General features: G+C 39.7%; 1 protein-coding gene across 7 annotated transcripts in view; it reads right to left on the bottom strand.

Annotated features, from left to right (window-relative positions):
• The window catches only part of LOC140458056 (dedicator of cytokinesis protein 4-like), a 488,962-nt gene that overhangs the window by 36,373 nt on the left and 427,894 nt on the right, over positions 1–24,695 (bottom strand). For all 7 annotated transcript variants that reach the window (XM_072552082.1, XM_072552088.1, XM_072552083.1 and 4 more), the window contains 2 exons: positions 18,035–18,118; positions 12,081–12,200 (listed from right to left, as the gene is read on the bottom strand). In XM_072552082.1, the coding sequence (XP_072408183.1) occupies positions 12,081–12,200; positions 18,035–18,118 (204 nt within the window). The remainder of the gene's footprint in view (positions 1–12,080; positions 12,201–18,034; positions 18,119–24,695) is intronic.

Genomic DNA, 24,695 nt, shown 5'->3' with positions numbered 1-24,695 from the left:
CATCAATATCCTGGGGTTATACTGACGAGTAACTGAACTGGACTAACCACATAAATACTGTGGCTACAAAAGTAACTCCGAGGCTAGGTATTATGCAGCAAGAAATGTTTACCCTCTACCTCCCCAGTGCCTGTAAACCTTCTACAAAGAACATGCCAGGATTGTGATGGAATACTTTCCACTTATTTGAGTGGAAAGTGCAGTTTCAACAACACTCATGAAGTTCAACACCATCTAGGACAAAGGTGTCTGCTTGGACTGTGTAGGTATCCACCATTTTGAACATTCACTCCCTTCATCACTGACACACAGTGCAGCAGCGTGAACTATAGGGAAGATGCTGTGCAGAAACTCATAATGATTCCTTGGGCAGCACCTCCCAATCACGACAACCTAGAATGATGTGGTGTGCAGATACATGTGAAGATTTGCTTCAATCTACACACAACCGGACTTAGAACTAGATCATTACTCTGTCACTGCTGAGGGATCAAAATCCTCAAACTCCATTCTCAACAGTGCTGTAGATGTGTCTAAACCCCAATCAATGACTGTAGCACTTCAAGGCAGCAGCTCACCACCATGTTCTCAAGAGCAAGTTAGGATGGGCAACAAACGCTGACCCAGTCAACAAGGTCCACATCCCTTGGATGAATAAAAAAATGTCACAGTAACATGATTAAAATGTATCCACTGACATATCCTTTAAAAATCTAAGAAATCAGCACAGGAGTAGGTCATCCTACCCTTCAAGCCATCACCACCATTCAATGAGATCAAACACCATTTCCTACACCATCTTTATATCCTTTGATATTTTTAATATCTAGAAATCTATTAATCTAAGTACTAAATGTACTCGGTGAGAGTCTCCACAGTGCTCGAGGTGAAGAGAATTTGAAAGATACATCATTCTACTTTTCTCTAAATAGAGTCATAGAGATGTACAGCAGTGAAACAGACCCTTCGGTCTAACCTGTTCATGCCGAGCAGATATCCCAACCCAATCTAGTCCCACCTGCCAGCACCCAGACCATATCCCTCCAAACCATTCCTTTTCATGTACCCATCCAAATGCCTCTTAAATGTTGCAATTGTACCAGCCTCCACCACATTCTCTGGCAACTCATTCCATACATGTACCACCCTCTGCATGAAAATGTTGCCCCTTAGGTCTCTTTCAAATCTTTCCCCTCTCATCCTAAACCCATGCCTTCTAGTTCTGGACTCTCCGATCCCAGGGAAAATACTTTGTCTATTTATCCTATCCATGCCCCTCATAATTTTGTAAACCTCTATAAGGTCACCTCTCAGCCTCTGACGCTCCAGGGAAAACAGCCCCAGACTGTTCAGCCTCTCCCTATAGCTCAATTCCTCCAAACCTGGCAACATCCTTGTAAATCTTTTCTGAACCCTTTCAAGTTTCACAACATCTTTCCGATAGGAAGGAGACCAGAAATGCACGCAATATTCCAACAGTGGCCTAACCAATGTCCTGTACAGCCGCAACATGACCTCCCAACTCCTGTACTCAATACCCTGACCAATAAAGGAAAGCATACCAAACAACTTCTTCACTATCCCAATGTTTTGTTCTTCATTCTATGATAGTATCCCCTTGTTTCTAAGACCGGTCAGCCAAAGGAAACATTTTTCCTGCATCTACCCTGTCAATCCCTATTAAAATTTTGTACAATTGAATGAGATCACCTCTTATTCTTCTCAACCCCAGAAAATATAGGTCCAGTCAATGTAACATTTACTTATACAACAATGCCTCCATCACAGGAATTCATTTGGTGAACCTTTGCTGGCAAGTATATCTTTGAATGGATAAGGTCAGAAGTCACACACATGTCCACCCCAGTCCAACACCAGCACCTCCACTTTGTGTGGATAAGGATATCAAAAGTGCACACTCTGGGTATGATATCACCAAATAATAAACTTTACTTATATATCAAATCATCTCATTATCCTTTTTGGTTGTTTGCTGTACCTGCATGTTAACTTTCAGTGGCTCATGAATACAAATATCCAAGTCCTTTTGAAAGCTAACACCTTTGTAAATTCATTTACTAGTCAATAGACATCATTGGCTTTTCTGGTATTTAATGCTTATCTCAAAATGACCAGAGGGCGTTAAGAGTTAACCATGTTGCTTCGGGACTGGAATTACATGTAGGTCAAACGGAGTAAGGACAGCAATTTATTTTCCCTCTGAAGGGCATTACACTACAATGGTTTTCATGACAATTGGCAGTGATTAGATGATTGCCATCAGGAGAGCTTTTTATTCCAGATTTTCATTGAATTCAAATGTCACCATCTGCTATGGTACAATATAAACCCATGTGCCTGGATAACTAGCCTGGGGTTCTGGATTACTAGACCAGTGACATTACCACATCACAACACCACCTTCTCAGCCTCTCAACACTTAAGAAATACTCTTTATTTCTGTTTTCCAGCCAAAGTTGCGTATTTCTCCACACCGTATTCCATCTGCCAAATTTGCCCACTCACTTCAGCTCTCCGAAAGCTCTTTGCATAAACCTCAAAACTCCCACTCCTCTCTTGTTTTGTGCCATCTGAAAACTGACAATATTACATTTAATCCTCACAAATCTTCAGTATAGATTGTAAGTAGCTGAAGCTCGTGCATTGACACTTGCCATACCCCGCTTCTCATGAATCAGCTTTCAACCAGCACACCACTATATTCCCTCCACAATTTTATGCGTGTTATTTTTTATTTACTAACTTTTTGGGCTGGACCTTATCAAAAGATTTCTGAAAATTGAAACGCACCATACCCACTTCTTCCCTTCTCATCAAAAAACTACAAGTTTGTTAGGCATGATTCTCCTTTCATAAATCAGTGATGACTCAGCCCAATCCTACCATTATTTTCTAATTTGGAGATGCCTGCATTGGGTTGGGGTGGACAAGCTTAAAAATCCCACAACACCAGGTTATAGTCCAAATGGTTTATTTGGAAGCACTAGCTTTCAAAGCACTGTTTCTTCATCAGGTGGTTATGGAGCAGAATCATAATTCACAGACTTTATAGCAACAGGATTGCAGTGACATGGAATGTAATACCAAACAAATTTAGCTTAAGTCTCGTTTTAGAATGATCATGTTAGTTTCAGTTCCTTCATATGTAAATCCCAGAAGTTTTTTAAAATTACATTCTCAAGATAGCTTTTAACAATAGCTGCCATCTCAACTCAGATAACATTGAAGGTGTGAAGTGCAAGTCTTATCTTGCTCAAAAACTGCATAAATCCATCTCAGATTCTATAAATCCCACTTTGGAAACAGAATCAGTTTGACCTAACATTGGGACACAGACAGACTTTAACTTCACACCTTCAGTGATGACACGTATTGTTAAAGGCTATCTTGAGAATGCAACTTTAAAAAAAGTTCTAGGATTTACATATGAAGGAACCAAACCGAACATGAACGCTCTAAAAGATGAAAGATTTAAGCTAAATTTGTTTGGTATTACATTCCATGTCACTGCAATCCTGATGCTATAAAGTCTGTGTTGTAGGATTCTGCTCCACAACCACCTGATAAAGAAGCTGTGCTCCAGAAGTTAGTGCTTCCAAATAAACCTGTTGGACAATAACCTGGTGTTGCGTGATTTTTAACATTATTTTCTAAGTGTCGTTTTATCACTTTATTATAAATTTTAACATTTTCCCTATGTCTGAAGTTAGGCTAACAGGTCATCGTTAGCCATTTTATCTCTCCCTCCTTTCTTAAATATGTTGCTATATATAGAATTTTTAAAGATGACTACCAAACACCTCTATAGCAATTTCTTTCAAAATTCTGACGTAGAACATCTGGTCCAGAGGATTTATCTACTTTAAGTCCCTTCAAATTTTATAGTACTAGTTTTACAACTAATATTAATATCTTGCAGTGCTTTGGTTACACTAGTCCCTAGCTTCTCCATTATCTGTAGGAGACTGATAATTTCCTCTGTGAAAATAGAGGCCAAGTATTCATTTCATTTCTTTCATTTTCAAATTCTCCTGACTCTATTTATAATGGATCTAGCTTACATACCCATAAAAACGTTACAGCCTGTGTTTATGTTTCCTGCTCATTTACTACCATTTCTATTTTCTCTTGGTTTTTCTTTTCAGAAGTTAAAATGAATGAAAGTAAAACCTGATAATGAAGATAACAGACCATACATATGATTCAAGCCTGTTCTACCATTTGATAAGATCATGACTTAACTGTCACTCCTCCATTCTCTGGACAGCCTTCCCACCAAGAGTGACCATAGAATCCCTACAGTGTCGGAGCAGCCCATTCAGCCCATTGAGTTCACACTGACCCTCCGAAGAGCATCCCACCTCATCCCTCTAACCCTACATTTCCATTGGCTAACCCCACCTAACCTGCACATCCCTGGATGTTCTGGGTAATTTAGCATGGTCAATCCACCTAACCTACATGTCTTTGGAGGAAAACATAGCACCTGGAGGAAACTCATGCAGACACAGGGAGAACATGCAAACTCCACACAGACAGACACCCGAGGTTGGAATTGAACCCAGGTCCCTGGGGCTGTAAGGCAGCAGTACTAACCACTAAGCCACCATGCTGCCCAGATTTTCAAAATTCAGAACTGGGACTCATTGAAAAGCCAATGGAAGGCAGGTTCTGACTGACATGTTGGATGATCAATGGCATAAGTCTGAGGGAGAGCCCATTCAAGGTACAAGATCATGCGATGACATCTGCTGGAATACGTTTAGCCATGGTTGGCAATCCCAAAGAAAACACTCAATTATTGAAGCCAGTCATCAGAGAAAAAGTACGCCATGCACGTGATAAGTAATAATTTGGAGATGCCCGTGTTGGACTGGGGTGTACAATGTTAAAAATCACACAACACCAGGTTATAGTCCAATAGGTTTAATTGGAAGCATTCTAGCTTTTGGAGCATCGCTCCTTCATCAGGTGGTAGCGATGAAGGATCGACGCTCCGAAAGCTCGTGTGCTTCCAATTAAACCTGTTGGACTATAATTTGGTGTTGTGTGATTTTTAAACTATGATAAGTAAAGTTGGGTGCCTCAGCTTTTATTTCAAACTGATCAAAGACTCAATAAACAAAAACAGAAATTGTTGGAAAAGCTCAGCAGGTCTGGCAGCAGCTGCGGAGAGAAATCAGAGTTAATGTTTCAGGTCCAGTGACCCTTCCTCAGGATTCCTAAGATGGCAGGATTGATTTATGTGGAAAGGTGACTGGGCTAGGAGGGTATTTGCTGCGGATCAGGAGAATAAGTGTAAATGTTATAGAAAACGATCGAGTTTAACAGGACAAGAGTGTGATTGCAGGAGAAGTAGGAAAGTCCAGAATCGAGATCACAGTTTAGAGATATGGGATAAACTATTTAGAATTGATATGAAGAAAAATTTCTTCACCTAGAGTGTGGTAGGCTTGTGTAATTTGTAATGAAAAAAAAGCAGTTGAGGCCAGACCATTGTATGATTTTTAGGAGGAGTGGGATTAGGGCTAAAGGGATTAAAGGTTATGGGACAAAAAAAACAGTAACAGGCTATTGAGTTAGATGAGTGTGCGGTTTGATTTATTTATTGCTGACTCTGAAATATCAGGGCAGAAATGAAAACAGGAAACACTGGAAATACTCAGCAGATCAGTCAGTATCTACAGAGAGAAAAAGAGTTAGCATTTCAAGTTGATGACCTCTCATTAGAAGATTCTGCTTCTCAGTTCACACAGTATATCCAACAATATTGGTTTCAATTTCAAATTTCCAGGGACTGCAGTATTCTGTTTGTCAACTTATGTTTAAAATGCCAAGCTTCAGTCTTGGCAACAAAACAGAAACTTTTTTTCTAAATCCAACTCTTTAAAACCTCTCTCTCTCTCTGAAGTCCATCTTCTATTAGAAAAGAGAAGACAGGAGGAGGCCATTCAACCTCCGTCATTGGGTATAATTTCAGAGCACTGGAAATCATTTCAATGAATAATTTTTGCAATGTTTCTCATGTCTTGATGTGGAGACCACAGTTATGCACAGTAGTCTGTACTGTACCTGAGGTAGCATAAAAATTTAACATTACGATAAACCTTCCAACTTTAACATGCTAAAAGTGAATGCTGTTGCTTTGATTTATTTTTATTAATTGGCTCTATTAAACTGTGCCACTAGTATTAGTGGTTTGTTTATCTGTACTGTCCTTTTTCAGAAAGCTGATTGGTAAAGGATAGAACTGGAGGCAACCGTTACACACATTTATATTTATTTATATGACATTTTACAAACATTCACTTCCAAACCCAAAAACCAAAATTTAAGTCAACTTATTTCTTACAGGTTCTTAAATGAATGCCCAGTTTAATATCCAGCACCTGTCTGCCATTAAACACAATTGATATCGAGCTAACTTGGAGGGCTTTGTGGCACAGTGGTAGTATCCCTATCTTTGGGCCAGGAGACCTGGATTCAAGTGACATCTGTTCCAGAGGTATGTCATTGCATCTCTAAGCAGGTTGATTAGAAAACAGAATAAAAACAAACAGCTAACAGTACCTCCAGACCCTTCTCTTCGAGATTTAAAACCATATTATCAAAACAGTATTCTGTACCATCCTTTTTCTTCTCAAAACACACCACCTCACACTTATCTGTATTGGCATTCATGTGCCAATTACATGGCCATTCTACAAGTTTATTACTGCTGTTTTGCTTTTTTCCCCCACGGTCCCTACAAGCCCCAGTTTGGTGATAACCTCAAATTTGAAAACTGAACTTCCAATTCAAGTCTAAAACATTTGTACAATTGGTGAATAACAGTGACCTATTTGTTTTGGAACACAACTTTTCACCTTTTGCCAGTTTGTGAACCTAATATAACTTGGAACTTTGGTCTTTATTCTCAACATGAGGGTTGGAATTCAAGGGAAAGAAAAGTATGCTTCAGTTGTGCACAGCTTTACAAAGATCCCATCTAAAGTTGTGCTCAGTTTTGATTGCTGCACATTAAAGAGGGTATGCTTGCCTTTATTGATTTAGCAGAATGAAATCAGCGCTAAAAGATTAATATTTGATGGGCAGTTTCCATAAATTTTAATTTTATTCTGAGAAATTAGAAAGTTGAAGGTTGATACAATTTAGCTGTTTAAAATGATAAAATGATAAATTTGATGGGATAGATACAGGGAAACAATTTCCTTTAGCGAAGGAATTCATAAGATTGGGGCGCAATCTTAAAATTAGAGACCAGTTATTCAGGAATCAAATTAGAGCATTCTTTTTATACAAAGTGCAGTAAAATTCTGGAATTCTTTCTTCAAAATGGCTATGGATGCAAGGCACTTATTTTCAAATACAACTCCCATTCACAAAGTTATCAGTTAAGGATATCAAGTGGTACAGATCAAAAGGCAAGCAAATGTAATTGAGACACAGATCACCCAAGATGTAACAGATTAGAAGAACAGATTCAAACATATGAATGATCTACTCCTGCCCATTTCTACTGATACACTTCAGTAATCTTCAAGAATGTTTCAGGCTCACAATAAAGCATAGTTGACAAATTGGACTATACGCAAAATCTGGGCATCCTCTGGATGCACCAAAATTGTGGTATAACAGAAGATGAGATTAGCTGTCCAGGATATTGTGGAGGACGTGGCATACATTTGACATGCAAGCAGGATGAGGGAGAGTTTGTAACAGCAGGAGCGATGTGTAATTTTAATGTACAGCACCAGGTGGAGTGCTTTAGCTTCTCCTCACTCCACACTCAGGCAATCATAACATTTGACCTGGCACCAGTGGTTCAATTTGACAAATTTGGCTGAAACCTTTATGAAGTCCCTGGTTTATACAGGCAATGGACCATGTAACTATTCAGACGGACAATGTAACTCACATGAGATGCAGCCCAGTTCCAACAATACATAAAAGCTTGTGTGCCACACAAAATATTGCTTGAAGTATTTTTTTGCTTGAGAAACTGGCATCAAGCAATCTAATTCTAGAGCCATGCATGCTGGAGAAACTGATACCCACACATACAACTGATCATGTCAAATTATCTGTGTAACACACCGACAGACATGTATCTCAGATGAAAACAGCAGGAGGGCAAAACACACTTTTTAAAACTCCCTGTCGCCAAAGAGCAATAAGTCAGACGTCACAAACAATGGCAGCAGCTCTGATCACCAGTGCTCTGCATACCCAGGGCACTTACACCCAGATCAATTACAGAACAGCTCATTCATCTGCATTAGTCATGAAACATCATTCCCACCCCAATGCACCAACAGTCCTGTGATTCTCATCACTGTTATTCTTACTATCACCATCGAATTGCATTCCTTCAGTCCAGTCTTATGGATCTCAACCTGACTTTATTAGAAAATTAACACCAATCACAAATCCAGCAATTCTAATCCACCTGTTTAACTGAAAAATTAAGAATCTTCATTTTGAACACAATGAGCACCAGTCTTGTCATTCTGATGCTCTGACAAGGCATTTTCTTCATGACTGCAGCGTGGAAGATAGAAGAATGCTGAGCGGCACCATTTGCGTGGGTTCTCCAATCAACAGCCAAGACTAACAACCCCATGCTTTCAGCCATGTATCCACAAGCATTCCCTGCAGTCTTTAATTGCAGTACAATTTCCCCTTAGACACCCCTGCCACTTGAAGTATACCTGATTTCAGGCGAACAGGCATATTTGGTCAGTTTTTTAGGCCCATGAGTGGAATTTCTTAAAAAGTTAGATATACAGAAGCAAGAATAAAAATAGTAGATTGACTCATTTATAGACTTAGTTTGTTGGTCTCAGCAACAACATAAACTTGGTTTGGGACTTGGAACCCAAGCAAATCTTCAGCAAATCTGTTTCTTCTTCTTGTTTGAGAGGATGCCAAAATTATGACTCTGGAAGTGTTTTCACCATATGGATTGCAGTAATCAAATACAGCACCATCATCTCAAGGGCAAGTAGGGATTAATAATAAATGCAGTTTTGCCAGTAATCACCAAACCCATTAATCAATAAAGGAAGTTGGAAAGTTAATTTGCAAGTGGTGATAGAGAAAAGACAATAGCCAAAACAGTCCTGTTGACCTTGCAAAGTCCACCTTACTAGCATTGAAAGGTTAGGGCCAAAACTGGGAGAGCTGTCTAACAGACCAGCCAGGCAATAGTCAGCAGTGTGTGTAACTACAAGATGTACTACAGAAATTCACTCAGATCCTTAGACAGCACCTTCCAAACCCACAAGCACTTCCATAAACAAGGACAAGGGCAGCGGATACATAGGAATCTCATTGCCTGCAAGGTCCCCTCCAAGCTACTCACCATCCTGGCATGGAATATATCCTTCATTGTCAGTGGGTCAAAACCCTGAAATTCCCTCCCTAAAGGCAATGTGGATCGACCTACAGTATGTGGACTGCAGTGACTCAAGGAGGCAGCTCACCACCACCTTCTCAAGGGCAATTAGGGACAGCAATAAATGCTGGGCAGCCAGAAATGCCCACATCCTGAGTGAATAAAAAATGGCAGGTTATGACGTCAAGTTGCTGTCAAGTTGCTTGTCTTCTATGTTGAGATTCATAGAAAGATAAAGATGCTCTGGCCTTAAAGTGGTGAAAGTAAGTTTGAGGAATCATTTCTGAGAAATGTATCTGAGAACAGAACCTTTCAATCATCTGAAAATTAGTATTTTAGATGAGATTTGTGGAAAATTAATGCAGGACTTCCTACTTGACCAATCATGCAGTAAGTTGGCCCTCTTTTGTACATGATCAACATAAATCTATCCAATATCCTGTGTATACAGAATTCCAAAGTATCTGATTTAGCCCCCAAATTTCACCATCCTACATCAGAGCCATGCCACACCATTTAAAAACACAAGTCCAAATGTCAGATAACACAGCCTAATAAGCCAAATTGCATTTTCGAGTCAATATCAGTGGCGCAGTATTGTTAAATCCTAGTCCTATATGAAATATAATTAGCTTTGCTAAGAATCAGGAGCTAGTCATTGCTATCACTAAATTTTAGTAAGTTTCAGATGTTTAAAGATGTGAGGAAAAGATGTCTTGTGAGGAAAAAAAATTAACTTCAATTGATTCCATATCAATCAACAGATTGTATTTCTAACAGGTATTTTGCTTTATTTGACATTCAGAACATCTTGAACTGGAAGACTTGAGGTATACCAAAAGCAATTTGCAAATTGTAGACTTTCAAACGAAATATTCAGCATGTAAAACATATTAAATCAGACAGTCCGGGTGCTAATTTTAAAGTGCTTTTTATCAATTGCCAAGCAACAAGGAAACCCCCAAACTATGGCCATTAACCAATGCTCGATTAAATATAACTCGAAAATTATAACTTTCAATTAAAGTTTCAAAAATGTACAGTCTAGACTTGGAATCAGGTGTGAGATGAAGCAAGAACCCTGTTCTTCGGATCAATAATTAAAATATTGTTCCCAGAGTGTGTCAGGGAGGGAATTTTGACTAATGTAGAAATGGACTGTAATTTGCAGACAAAGTGGAAAAAGAAATTATTCATCACATTGGTCATTCTGAATTCCCAGAGAGAAGACATAATTGGATCATGATACTTTCCCAGAAAACGTTGGCAGCTTTAGTTTTAAAAAGGGTTAATTAAAATATCATTCCTGACCTTCCTTGCTCACCATGGTCACCTTGCTCACTCATCTCGATCTTTGGTTGCACTATGCTGAACTGTTGTTAGTACAGATCTGATATACTGAATCTCAGCCGACTTTTGTGGCCACATTCTGCTCCTTTCTTTCTAAAATTGGGTAGCTTTGCGTTGATGAGACCATATTGATTTAATGTCAGCATTCATCTCACTTTACACAATTTCAAGATTAATTACAATTAATGTTAATCATGGTCGCATGAAACAAGATAGGAAGAAACTATCCTGAAGCCTAAAATATGTTTAAAGAAACAAGCTTATTCAGTTATGTTAGTTCTTTAAAAACTATTTTTTTTTTAAATTGTTGCTCTTTATTTTGTCATTTGCCATTCTGCTGATTTAAATGGGGCTAGAAATTCTGAAAACCACATTATCCCATTCAAGACAGAATGTAATTGGTTATCGTCAGCAATTCCTATCCATCTTGGCTTCCTGAAGGAATGCAGGCTTATAGGGCTGTGGAGCATGTACACAACATCGACTCACTAAAAGTCCCCCTGAATTTTCTCAAGAGGTCGTGCCTCTCAATTCAACTACATAAGGTTTGGCATTTACTTTCACACAACTTAGTCATCTTTCTCCTTTAGCTTTAACTTTGATTTAATATTCGAGCTTCCACTTATTTCAAGCTTTATTCATAAACTAGTGCCTTTAAAATATAATATGCAAGGAAGGAAAGACTGAGGCACACCATAAAGAGCACTTCATAATGAAAAATATATTCTGCTGGACTGCCACAGTATATTGCAATTTGTATGCAAATTAATTTATATAACACTTCATTCCACATACATTTAGCTTACAGAAGATCAAATGATCATAGAAGAAAATTTAGAGAGGTCAAGTGAAGCAGACAAAATAAGAGTAAACAAAAAGAAAAATCAACAAAAGAAACAAAATGATATAACTCTTCATCAACAACCCCTGGTCTTTAAGTGCATTCTCACATGTTTCTATGTTAGAAATTATATACGGAGACACCACTGGAATAAATGAAGGGACGTCAGCTTATTGCCTATAAGTCGTGCATAACAAATTAAGTACAACTTCATTATTTACAATACTATAGATACTAATGCTTGCCTTTGTGACAAACTGATAAGCAATCTCTGTAAATTGCAGATATTTTCTACTCCAAATCTTGAGCTTTTATGTTGTTGCACAGGGGTTAATCAAAATTTCACTGTTTGACAAAGTTCAATTCTCTACTGCTATTGAGCATAACATTCAAAAGACACATGGTTCATTACATACGGAAGCATTGATGCTGAAATTCACTGGAGCAACTTCTTGCTGTGAGAGTTCATACCTGTATCCCCAACCTGGACTTCATCACAAAGAACTGATCCACCAGCTTCTTGTGTAATGGTCTCATGTCTTGCGGTACAAACTTCTCATGGACAGCTAAACCATACTCCAGAATGTGGGCCTTTTTAAAAAAAAACACAACTTTATAACCAACAAAATTTTACAAGTTACAATGATCCAAACTTTCAGAACTTTATGTTATCTATTTCTTTTCAAGTTATCATTGCAAAACTTTATTTCTTGCTTTCTTATGCATCTGGGAATTTATTGGCTGAGAAATTGCACCAGGCCTGAATTGGGTCACAACTGATCATCAACCCATTAGTTAACAAGGGCAATTGGACACAAGTTGCAGCCCCAGAAACTTCCCTATTTGTGAGCACCTCAGCAAGATGGGCCAGGACGAATGGGATGAGGCAAGAATTGTATGGCCAATAGTTTTAACGTGGAGACAATAAGATTTTTTTTCACATCCTTCATTGGTTTTGCAAACTCTCTCCTATAAAATGGTTACACTACGAAAATATAAGCTATAGGAGAATTAGGCCAGTTGGTCCATCGAGTCTGCTCCATCATTTGATTATGGCTCGTCTGTTTCTTAACTCGATTTCCTGCCTTCTCCTTCTAACCTTTGTTTCCCTTAATCAAGAACCTATCTAAATCTATCTTAAATACTTAATGATTTGGTCTCTAGAGCTCCTTGTGGCAATGGGTTCCACAGATTCAACATCCTCTGATTGAAGAAATTGCTCTCATCACAGTCTTAAAGTGTTGCCCCTTTAGTCTAAGGCTGTGTCCTCAGGCTCTGATATAGGAACAGAAGGCTGGGCAATTTATCGAGGCGGACGTGGTACTGCGGATGCTGGAGATTAGAGTCAAGATTAGAGTGGTGCTGGAAAAGCACAGCAGATCAGGCAGCATCCGAAGAGCAGGAAAATCGACATTTTGGACAAAAAACCTTCAACTTTCCTGATGAGGGCTTTTGCCCTAAACGTCGATTTACCTTGTCCTTGGATGCTACCTGACCTGCTGTGCTTTTCCAGCACCACTCTGATCTTGGGTGATTTATCTGCCTTCACATCCTTCAGCTTCCCTAGCACCTTCTCCTTAGTGATGGTCAGTACACTCACTTCTGCCCCCAACTCTTGACATCCTGGCATGCTGTTGGTGTCTTCCACTGTGAAGACTGATGCAAAGTACTTATTCAGCTCCCTCACCATTTCTTTGTTCCCCATTGCTACTTCTCCAGTGGTCCAGGGGTAGAGGGAAGAAGTCCAGGCTGAGGGAGAGATGAAAAAGAAATCCACCAAATGTTGGGAGTATGTGGGGCGGAAGAGGCACTTCAAACAGGGTGTGTGGGGAAGAGGATCTGAAAAAATGGATAAGGGTGGGGAAGTCTGCAAAGCATGAGAAGATTAACCGCAAATGATGATAGTGTGTGAAGGAGGGTCTACAAAGATGGGGGTGGGGGGCGGGGGGGGGGGGGGGGGGGGAAAGAGAAGGGGGTCTGCTAAAAGGAAAGAGCAATTTTGGGTCTTTCATCAATGAGGTAATTGATTCCTTGCCAATAGATGTGGATTGCTGCTGAAAATGTGTTGCTGGAAAAGCGCAGCAGGTCAGGCAGCATCCAAGGAGCAGGAGAATCGATGTTTCGGGCATCAGCCCTTCTTCAGGAACAGACGTGGATTCTCTAACTTAATTCTATCTGTAGTTGTCCAAGAGTTGCTATATAGGGGAAAGTGTAATGCATGTTATTGTAATGAACATAGTCAAATGGCTAATTGAATACGGAATAATTTTTATTTCATAAAGATTTACATTTCGGTTTTATCACATCTTAAATAGTATAAATTACTTGAGATGCAGTGACTGCCCTGGAGAAAAACAAGCCAACTATTCAGCTGTGACTTCACTAGTCTACAGAAAAAGTTTCATTGGTGTTGCCTTTTTGTGTATAGAAGTGCACGTCAGATTTTTTCTTAAACAAAAAAATTGTTGCTAAATTATGCTTGTTATCTTGTGTCTATTAAATACCAGCATCTCCAAAATTAATGCTTTCCTTGCGTACTGTGTCTTTAAGTTTAATGAAAGGTTGAGGATTATTGAGGATACTGATGAATTCTTCTAGTTCTGCTTCTGAGCGTCTAGACACCCATCATGGCTACACAAATGCAAAAGGCATTTTTACTACTTGACTGCATCATCTAACAAAAAATGAGAATGAAAATGTCCCTGGAAACCAAAACATTGCCCTGAAAATCAAAATGTAGCCCTCGAGAAAAACAAAATTATTTTAACACCCAGAATTGAATGAAAGTGAGCACAAATTCCTACATGAATTTATCATGTTCCGTTGATAACGGATGCAAAGAACCAACTGACAAAGGCTTTCCTTGATTCAAATTTCAACATGGCCAGGCAGTGAAAGCATCTGAACTCAATTTGTATTTTTCTCATGTCCATCAAGACTGGCTATATGGAATGCAAAGTGACTGCTGGGACGTAGAAGATAATATTGTTGAGTAGAACACTTAATTGCTGTACAGGACAGAGTATAGTTTTAGAAGCTCAAGCCATTTGCTGCTGTTGTTAATGTTCCTCCTGTCATGAATTATTTCTGTTCACTCCTTGGGCCTGGGTATTACTGGTTACGCCGGCATTTCTTGGCCATCACTAGTTGCCTGAGAGAGTGATGGTGAGCTACCTTGTTGAACTGCTACAATCCATAATATCTTACTCTGAAAGCACTGCACAACTGTAAATACTTGTTGCACATACATTTATGTCATTTTCCGAGATTTTGTTTGTTTCTTTTGGAAAACAAATTTAGATCGGCATAGGGGTTGTCTCCATCAGTGGAAAACTGTGTAGTTGCAGCTTCTTTACGTGTGGGAGGACTCAAAACTGAACTGTTCATTAAAATAGCTGTCACTGACCTTGGGGTAACTTTGCTTGGTTACATTGGAGTTTCTTTTATGCTCAGAATTGCTCTTACACACAACTGAACATTTTTTTGTCTGCCATCAAATCACCTGTGGCACCTTTTTCATCTGCAGCTGTATTTATTTACCACCACCAATAAACTACCCATGTCTTCCAATTGATTAATTAACATTCAAAGCCTGGTAAGGACTGGGAGAGGTTCTCTGCTATGTGCTTTAATACTTGACATCTGCACCAGTAATTTCAGCAGGATGCAATGCGATAGAGATTAATAAGTGACTCTCTGTTGGAATCCAGACTTTATGAATTTCCTGTTTTTGGGAGGTAGATACATGTGGTCTGTAGAAATGTACTTCTGCCAAGTTTCACAAAGTGTTGGCAATTCCCAACTTCTCCCCTCCTTTACTGATCTGATTTGGAAATAGCGGAGGCTCTGTTCCTACAAAGACAATTTGGATACTTTGATCGGAACTAACTGGGTTTTGAACTCATTTGAGACCATTGGCAGTCAAAGGGACTCAGGTCATTGGAACTCAAAGGGCTGAACAGCCTACTCCCCCTCCTAATTGCTATGTTCCTACCCTTCCAATATGTGCTTTCTGGTTACTTGATGCTCACAGTTGGAAGGCTGCAGGTTTTATTTTCTCCAGACAAAACCAGGCTAGGGAAAATAAAAATGGCTTCGAAGTGATATCAAGCTTGTAATTTTTTTGAAGTACAAAGACCACATTGTGGATACTTTTACTCACCACTCCCTGCAACCACACCAACACATGCAGGGTTGTGGGGTGGAGGCACATAAATATTTCAGGGGGTTGTTTGCAAACTGCCTTCCCATCCAACCCCTGACATTCGCACATCCCTCCCCCAAATACTACAGGGGACAAAGTAGGTGTCAGGCAGCCCAACATCCCTTTGGCTGGGTAAGGCACGTAAATGGCAGCTAATTGTCCACTCTGTCTCTGTTGTAATCTTGTGATTCACGGGGAAAGGTGGGGACCTGGTGAATAACCCAGCAGTTTTAATTGCACTGGCTGCTCACTGGCAGGAAGGAAGAAGTTAAGTCCTTTCGGGACACCTCTGCCCAAAGGGGCCACACACAAGATAGACCCTATCTTTATTCCTATTCTCCCCCTCAGCCCCATAGTCAGGTTCTTTTACCCAATGCCCCACCTCACCCCACCCTCTCACTGGTTGCCTCAAAATCTCAGCTGGTATCCATCTTCACTGTTTCCACAGGACTGCTTGTAATCCCAGCAGTGGTCACTACACTTTTCTGGCATATTTAGGAGTACAGAGCTGCCAGCCAGTCTCATGGGCTGGCATTTCTCTAGGGCAGGACTTTCAGTCCCTAAGGAACTGGGGTCTCACTCTGATCCAATTTATACCACCCATAGAGTATTATTAATGTGGGACACCCAAATTGCAAGTTGATGGAATGCCAATGGTCATCCAGACTGGAGGTTTGGGTGATCTGCCCTGTGTAAAATGGATTCAAGTATTGCTGCAAAAGCTCCACACCAACACATGCAGAGTTGGGGGGTGGAGGGACAGACCATCCATCTGTATGTAATAGATTCTTACACATAGCTCACTAGTGCCTCAGAACTCTTATTTCACAGAGTCATAGAGATGTACAGCACGGAAACAGACCCTTCAGTTCCAAATCATCCATGCTGACCAGGTACCCTAAATTAATCTAGTCCCATTGGCCAGCACTTGACCCATATCCCTCTAAACCCTTCCTACTCATGCCTTTTAAATGCTGTAATTGTACCAGCCTCCACCACTTCCTCTGGCAGCTCATTCCATACACGCACCAACCTTTGCGTGAAAACGTTGCCTCTGAGGTCCCTTTTAAATCTTCCCCCTCTCACCTTAAACCTATGCCCTCTAGTTCTGTACTCCACCAACCCAGGGAAAAGACTTTGTCTATTTACCCTATCCATGCCCCTCATTATTTTATAAACCTCTATAAGGTCACGAAGTTCATTCTAGACTAACACCTCCTCTCACACTGACATCAGTGTAGTGTGATCAGATTGATCATGATTTACATACATGTCATTGTGCACAATAAAATGTAGTCAAACAAAATGAATCTTCTAAAACTCATTTTTTACTGCCCATGTACAGGATGAGAAGGATTGGAGGTGTGTAGTCATAATTATTGGTGGATTGTTGGTGTCAGCAACCACTGTAAACAATTATGCTGGGAGATGAGTCACAGATCTCTCATAGTTTGTATGAATGCATCGGGGAGGCACTTTACAATTTCACCCCCTTCCACCTCCCCAGAATTGGACCACACACGCTTCCTGTGTTTTTCTGTTTCTTAGCAAATGATTGGGGAGGATAGCTTATGAGCTTAAAAATGTGTTGCTGGAAAAGCGCAGCAGGTCAGGCAGCATCAAAGGAGCAGGAGAATCGACGTTTCGGGCATAAGCTCTCTTTGATGCTGCCTGACCCTGCTGCGCTTTTCCAGCAACACATTTTTAAGCTCTGATCTCCAGCATCTGCAGTCCTCACTTTCTCCTAGACGATAGTTTATGACCTTATGACCATTTAACACACAGGGTAATCACCAGTGAAGCCAATGATCTGTTATCTCAACTGTTTTTAAAGGCTTCTCTAATTTATTAAATAAGCACAAGGTGAACTTACAGCAATACTTTAAGGTACGAGATACTAGATCAAAGCACATGGATAAAATGATCATTTGGAACAGATATCAAGAAAAAACATCTTCACACGTGCTGTTTAATGTTTGGAATCATCTTGCAGATACCAAGTGGAGAAAAAAAAAAGCCTCATATTCATTGATGAGAGTAACACAAGATGGAAACAAATGCAGGATTTCATTTTGAAGTATGAGACATGTTGGTTTAATAACTTCCTTCATCCACCTTGTGATTTGTTTCTTGCCAACATGTTAGCCCTTTGGATATAATACAAATTTCTTATCTGGTTCTAATGAGCCTTTTGCACATTGGGAATCTGCATAAACATTACCTGTTCAAACATTAGTTCCCTCAGACGAGAGATTTTGTCTCCATCCTCAGGGTGGTTCAGAATGTAGTCCTTCACAAAGAATGCCTACAACACAAAAAAAAGTAATTTCTCCAAGCTGTTTCTTTGCAGTTATTCTAGCCTTTCTCAATCCCTTTTTGATTTGTAAAGTACCTTGAAAAAAACATTTACAGCTATGCAAAATTAAACACAACTGTCAAATTGCCAAGAAATTTGTCAGAATTAAAAATGGAACAGTTTAAAATGCAGGGATTATCACCCGCAGAAACACAAGAAAACATATTATGCAAATTAGGTACAATTATGCGCTTGAAGGATGTTTGGGATTATAACAACCTGTAATTATGGGCAGGCGGTAGGGTTAGAAGGTCAAATCTGTCTGTAATTCTGAATCTTCTTTTTAAAAAAAAACAATTGGCATTTTTAACCAAGAAAAATATTTTCTCTTGTCGCCCCCAATTTCCTCCCCTCATGAAACAGGTGCTGCACACACTCTTAATTCCCTAAGCAACCATCCTTCATGTGTGCACCGAGACCGTGATTGTTACACTACTTGACTGCAGGAGCTTCATACTAGAGCCTGACCCTGTCCTCACCTTGGATTTCTCAGCATGAGTCAACATATACTGAAGAGGTTTGAAAAAGGCCGGGTATGACGTCTAAACTACTGTCCTGACTGAATTTAATCCAAAACTGTAGGCTATTTTAATCTATTCTGTAATAAACTGAGCCAGCTTTCTCCCTTTTATCCCCTCCTCATCATCACACAGCATGTAACAACATATTCCCAGATCATTAACAGTTATTCATGCCATCCAGATACTTAATGCTAAGTCTGAAACATTCTCCAAATATGCCACCCCTTTCACTGGCAGAGAGCTTATTTTTCAGTCATCCCTCTGACTGTAGAAGCCAGCAAGTACAAAATTCAAATCTGAACTTGTCCTCTTATATGTTAAAGCAACATATCATAGAATCTCTACAGTCTGGAAACAGGCCATTTGGCCCAACAAGTCCACACCGACCCTCCGAAGAGTAGTCGGTCTGATAGGTGCTTTATCTGAGTCTCTGAAATGTCCATGTTATTACTGTGCATGAGCTTGGCCAGTTTTCTTGTAGGAGGAGAAAGTGAGGACTGCAGATGCTGGAGATCAGAGCTGAAAACGTGTTGCTGGAAAAGCGCAACAGGTCAGGCAGCATCCAAGGAACAGGAGAATCGACGTTTCGGGCATAAGCCCTTCTTCAGGAATGAGGAAAGTGTGTCCAGCAGGCTAAGATAAAAGGTAGGGAGGAGGGACTTGGGGGAGGGGCGTTGGAAATGCGATAGGTGGAAGGAGGTCAAGGTGAGGGTGATAGGCCTGAGTGGGGTGGGGGCGAAGAGGTCAGGAAGAAGATTGCAGGTTAGGAAGGCGGTGCTGAGTTCGAGGGATTTGACTGAGACAAGGTGGGGGGAGGGGAAATGAGGAAAACAGTTTTCTTGTCGAGTTAGTCTTTACTTTGTCTTGGTCTGCTGTTGTTTAGTGTTGATGGCTTGTTCTAGCGTACTTGTCCATTCATGGTCAGTCACGTTAGTGTAGAGTTTTTTTGGCGCGAAATTTCTCGTTCGTATTTGTGTATGTGGATCATTTGTCATCACAAAACACGACAAATTAGAAGAAACCCACAAACACATAAACAACATCCTTACCGGCATAAAGTTCACCGAAGAGGAAGAGAACAACAGGCTCCCCTTCCTAGATGCCACTGTAGAACACAGCCAATGGAGAGCTACAGGCCAGTGTTTATAGGAAAGCCACACACACTGGCCAGATACACAACTACAGAAGCAATCATCCCAACACCCACAAACAGAGCTGCATCAGGTCATTATTTGAATGAGCCACAACACACTGCAACACCTAGAACCAAAGAGAAGCCGAGGATAAACACCTGCACAATGTATTCAGGAACAACGGGTCCCTGATAAGCGCAGTTTGCTGATTCCTACACAACAGACCAAAACAAGACAACAAAACACGCTCAGGAACTCTGGCACCCTGCCATACATTAAAGACATCTCGGAGATGACAACCAGACTACTCCAGTCCCCAGGCATCATGGTAGCCCACGAACCTACCACCACGCTGAAACAGCTCGGGATGAATTTAAAGGACCCCATACCAATAACCAGCAGAACAAACATTATATACAAAATACCCTGTAAGGATTGCAACAAACATTACATTGGACAGACCGGCAGGAAAGTAGCCATCAGGATACAGGAGCACCAACTAGCCACCAAAAGACATGACTAACTATCACTATTATCCATACACACAGACGAAGAGGGTCACCAGTTTGACTAGGACAGTGCATCCATCCTGGGACAGGTTAAACAAAGACATGCATGGGAATTCCTTGAGGCCTGGCATTCAAACTGGAACTCCATGAACAAACATACCATTTGGATCCGATTTACCAACCTCTCAGAAAAAGGACCGTAAGTGATACCACCCACCACAACAGAACGAGACGGATAAATAGCAAGCAGGACAGAACACCAGCGCTTCATTGGATGCTCACTGATGGTGTTTCCTAGCATGGTGATGAGACATTGGAGAACAAATCTACCAGCTCAATGAGCAAACTTACAACCTGATCCTCAACTTGAGCGACAAATCGTCTCCAAAATCACAAGGTTAAGCTTTTAATCTCATCCAAGGATTAGGGATTGAAATGATAAAGGTTTTCAAAATGAGGAGTTTGATAAGACAGGTATAGAGATAATATAGGAGCAAATTACAGCTGATGCTTCAGCTCTGACGAAGAGTCATCTAGATACTAAATGTTAGCTTGCTCTCTCCATTGATGCTGCCTCACCCACTGTGATCTCCAGCATTTTTTGTTTTCAGTAGAGATAACTTAACCACTTGTGGATCGACCATTAGATAAGGAGGTGGTGAGCAAATTCAATAGGAAATTCAATAGCAACTTCTATATCCAGAGAGTGGAAGGAACAATTAGCAAAGATGCATTTAAACAGATACTAGCTAAACACGATGCCAAAAGGAAGAGGAAGATGCATTGACGGGGTTAATGAAGGAGTCTGGGAGAGGGCCCACACAATCTCGGATTAATATCAACTCCCACCTGGTCATGATTCAGTTTCAAAATTAGCATTCCTGTTTTATATCAATCTATGGTTTTGCATCTCCCCAACAGAACCCTCAGAGATCTCTGCATTTCTTCAAATCTGACCTCTCGTGAATCGCCGATTGTCTTGGCTCCATCACTGGCAGCCGAGCCTTCTGTGACACAAGTCCAAAGTTCTGGAATTCACTGTATAAACTTTTTCACCTCCTTACCTCACTCTACTCCTTTAAGGACAAGTTCTTTGACTGGCTTTTTGACCACTTCTCCTCATATTCCTCTCTACGGCTTGGTACATTTTACCATGTGTATGAAATAGATGTAAGGAGTTTTTTAACTGCAAGTTGTCATAGTTGTAGTCATTAGTACATTAGTAGATTTGCTGTTATGATTTTGCTTTTAATTTCAAGGAATGCTTCAGCTATTGTCCTTTTGGATACAATTTACAGATAACATCAATTTACTGTGAATACCCCATAATACTCATTTGTATGATACTTATACTCCATAAGAACAAGGAATTGTCCCAAGTGTAACAAGCAAAGCCTGAAATATTTAGGCTATGAGTAATTACTACCACCTGCTCGATTGCCCTTAGTACACTTGTTATTTCATGATAAATTCAGTCATCTGGAGAGTTGCAAAAGGGAGGGGCAAAAAGAAAATGATGAACTTCCAACACACTGCCAATAAAATATAAAATGACCAGAATGCATGATGTAGCCTTGCCATTTTAAATGGAGAAATATTCTTTAACTACCAGAACTACCGTATATGCTCATGTAAAAGTCGAATGTTTTAGACTATTTTTAAAAGTTCAATTTATCGAGTTGACCATTACATGGGCACTACTTTTGAGGGGCTGAAATTCATGCTGCAGTTCGAAATACCGTATTATTAGCAGAAGTCAATTTGATTGCTTAACTAATCCCAGGTAAAGAAGAAAAACACAATGAATTACGGTAAAGAGAATTACCGGATAAAAGCAAGAGAAACAAGAATGAATTACTGGTAGTAAATTTTATTTATACTTACCAATATGAAAATTTAACATGTCAAAGACGCATCGAAATCCTGCAAAATCACACTGTTCAACAATGTCATGGCCTGACATAATGGCACACTTAAAATGAAACATTTATTAAATTCTGAAAAGGTAAGCTTCTTGAACTTTCCTGCCAAATTTGTCTATTTCCCTCTCATTTACTCTCGTATATAATGAACCTCAGCAACATTGACAAATTTGTCAAAGAATTAAAGATATATGTAGCTAATATATCTCACTTTTATTCAGATATAATGGCACCAATTAAAATGATAAACATTTTAACTTTTGGATATATAGTGAACAAAGTGTGATAAGTACTGACCTGAATGAATCAATCAATTGAAACTTGCTGTAGTAAACCAAGTGGGCTCAGTGGAGTTATGAATGAATGAATGATCAAGAGATGTAATATCGTAAACAAAGAGCGATGAGTAGAGTTACCGGTATGAATATGAACACGATTTTGATTAAGTGGGTTAATGGGAACATGCAGTTTCCTTTGTAAGAAGTTTATAATGCAATATAGTAGGATCAACTTTTACACAAGATATATGGAAAATACAAGAATTTTTAGCCAAAATTAAGGAGTCAACTTGTACATGAGTTCAACTTTTACATGAGTATATATAGTAGGTTCATTATAAATGTTTAAAATCATCGGAAGACAGAAATTTTTATTTTCATAAAACTTTAAGACTGTAAGACATAGGAACAGAAGAGGCCATTCAGTCCATCAGATCACTCTGTCATTCAATGGGATCATGGCCGATCTGATGATAATCCTCTACTCCACTTTCCTGCCTTATCCCCGTAAACCTTAATTTCCTTAGTGATTAGAAATCTATCTCAACCTTGAACATTTTAATGACCCAGCCTCAAAATCTCTCTGTTGTGAAGTCTTCCACAAATTCATCAGGTTCAGAAAAAAATTCCTCCATATCTTTGTCTTAAATGGATGACTACTTCATCTTAGATTATGTCCTCTGGTCCTAGATTGCCCACAAGTGGAAACAACATCTCTGCATCTACCCTGTAATGCCTTCTAAGAAACTTGTATCTTTCAATTCTTCCTTGTTCTCCAACAAATGCAAGCCCAACCTATCCGAAGAAAATCCCTCCATACTCGTGATCAAATTAGAGAATGTTCTACAGGCTGCTTCCAGTCCATCTTCCCTGAGATAAGGGGACCAAAACTGTTGACAATATCAAAGATGTGGACCAATTAGTGCCTTGTATCATTTAAGACTTTTAGACTACATTCCATTTGAAATAAAAACCAACATTCCATTTGCCTTTCTGATTGCCAGCTGAACTCAAATGCTAGCATTTTGTTATTCATGGATGAAAACCCCAAATCCCTTTGTGATGCAGCTTTCTGCAGATTTTTCCAAGATAAATAATATTCAGTTCTTCTATTCTTCCTGTCAAAGTGCATAAACTTACATTTTTCCATATTATATTCCATCTTGCAAGTTTTTGCTCACTCACTTAACCTGTCTATATCCCTCTGTAGACTCTGTGTGTCACCCTCACCACGTCCTCACCTATTTGTGTGTCATCCACAAACTCAGTGACACTGCATTCACCTGCTAAGGAGTTTTGCAAGTTTACAAAAGGAAAAAGCACCATTGTCTGACCAGACAATAGGGTGACTCTCTCATTCATTGTTATTTTAACCCAAGGTCATCCCACCTCAGGTGAAGTGGGGCAGCTGAGAAGGAGAGTTCATCATGATAGACCTTAATCTCAGCCAGCGTGGGAACTGAACTTGCACTGTTGGCAACTCTCTGCATCAGAATCCAGCTGTCCAGTAAACTAAGCTAACTGATCCTCAAAGGTAAGGTTGCCATATCACATCCGAGCTTGTTAAGCATTTCTAAACTAACAGAGGATGATTACCAGTGCACCCATTAACTCTGTGGCTACTTCTAATAACCTACGGTGCATCTCATCAGGTCCAGGTGACTGACTGGCCTTCAGTTCCATTTGTTTTCTTTGTATGTTTTCTCTATTGATTTATTTCCTCTGCTGTGAAAACTGGTGCAAAGTATTTGGCCAACTAAACTTTGGAGACCAAGAGATCAGCACTTGCAGATTATTAAATGTTTATATTCCTTCATACTTGTTTTTGCTTTATATTAATCTTCTAATTTTTAACTTCTGCTGCCAAAGGTGCTCTGAACTGCTGATCAACCTTTGGGATTTCACACAATTTTATGTGAAGTCAATAAACAGTCAACAGAATAGAAAATCAGCTGCTGTGTAACAGAAAGCCAAATGTTGAAGTCAAAGCAGCTCTTGGGAGTGTCAATAGGTTGAAAGTGTGATCTCACGGATTTTGAGCTGGGACTACTGTTTTTCACAACTTATATTAACAACTGAGATTTTAAGAGTCAAAAATGCAATTTCTAAATTTCCAGAGACATTACAATTAGTAGATGTGAGAGGAGATAGTCAATACTGAGC

Source organism: Chiloscyllium punctatum, chromosome 32 (assembly GCF_047496795.1).
Source record: "Chiloscyllium punctatum isolate Juve2018m chromosome 32, sChiPun1.3, whole genome shotgun sequence".
NCBI classification, from domain to species: domain Eukaryota; kingdom Metazoa; phylum Chordata; class Chondrichthyes; order Orectolobiformes; family Hemiscylliidae; genus Chiloscyllium; species Chiloscyllium punctatum.
This window is presented reverse-complemented; position numbering and strand designations above follow the sequence as displayed.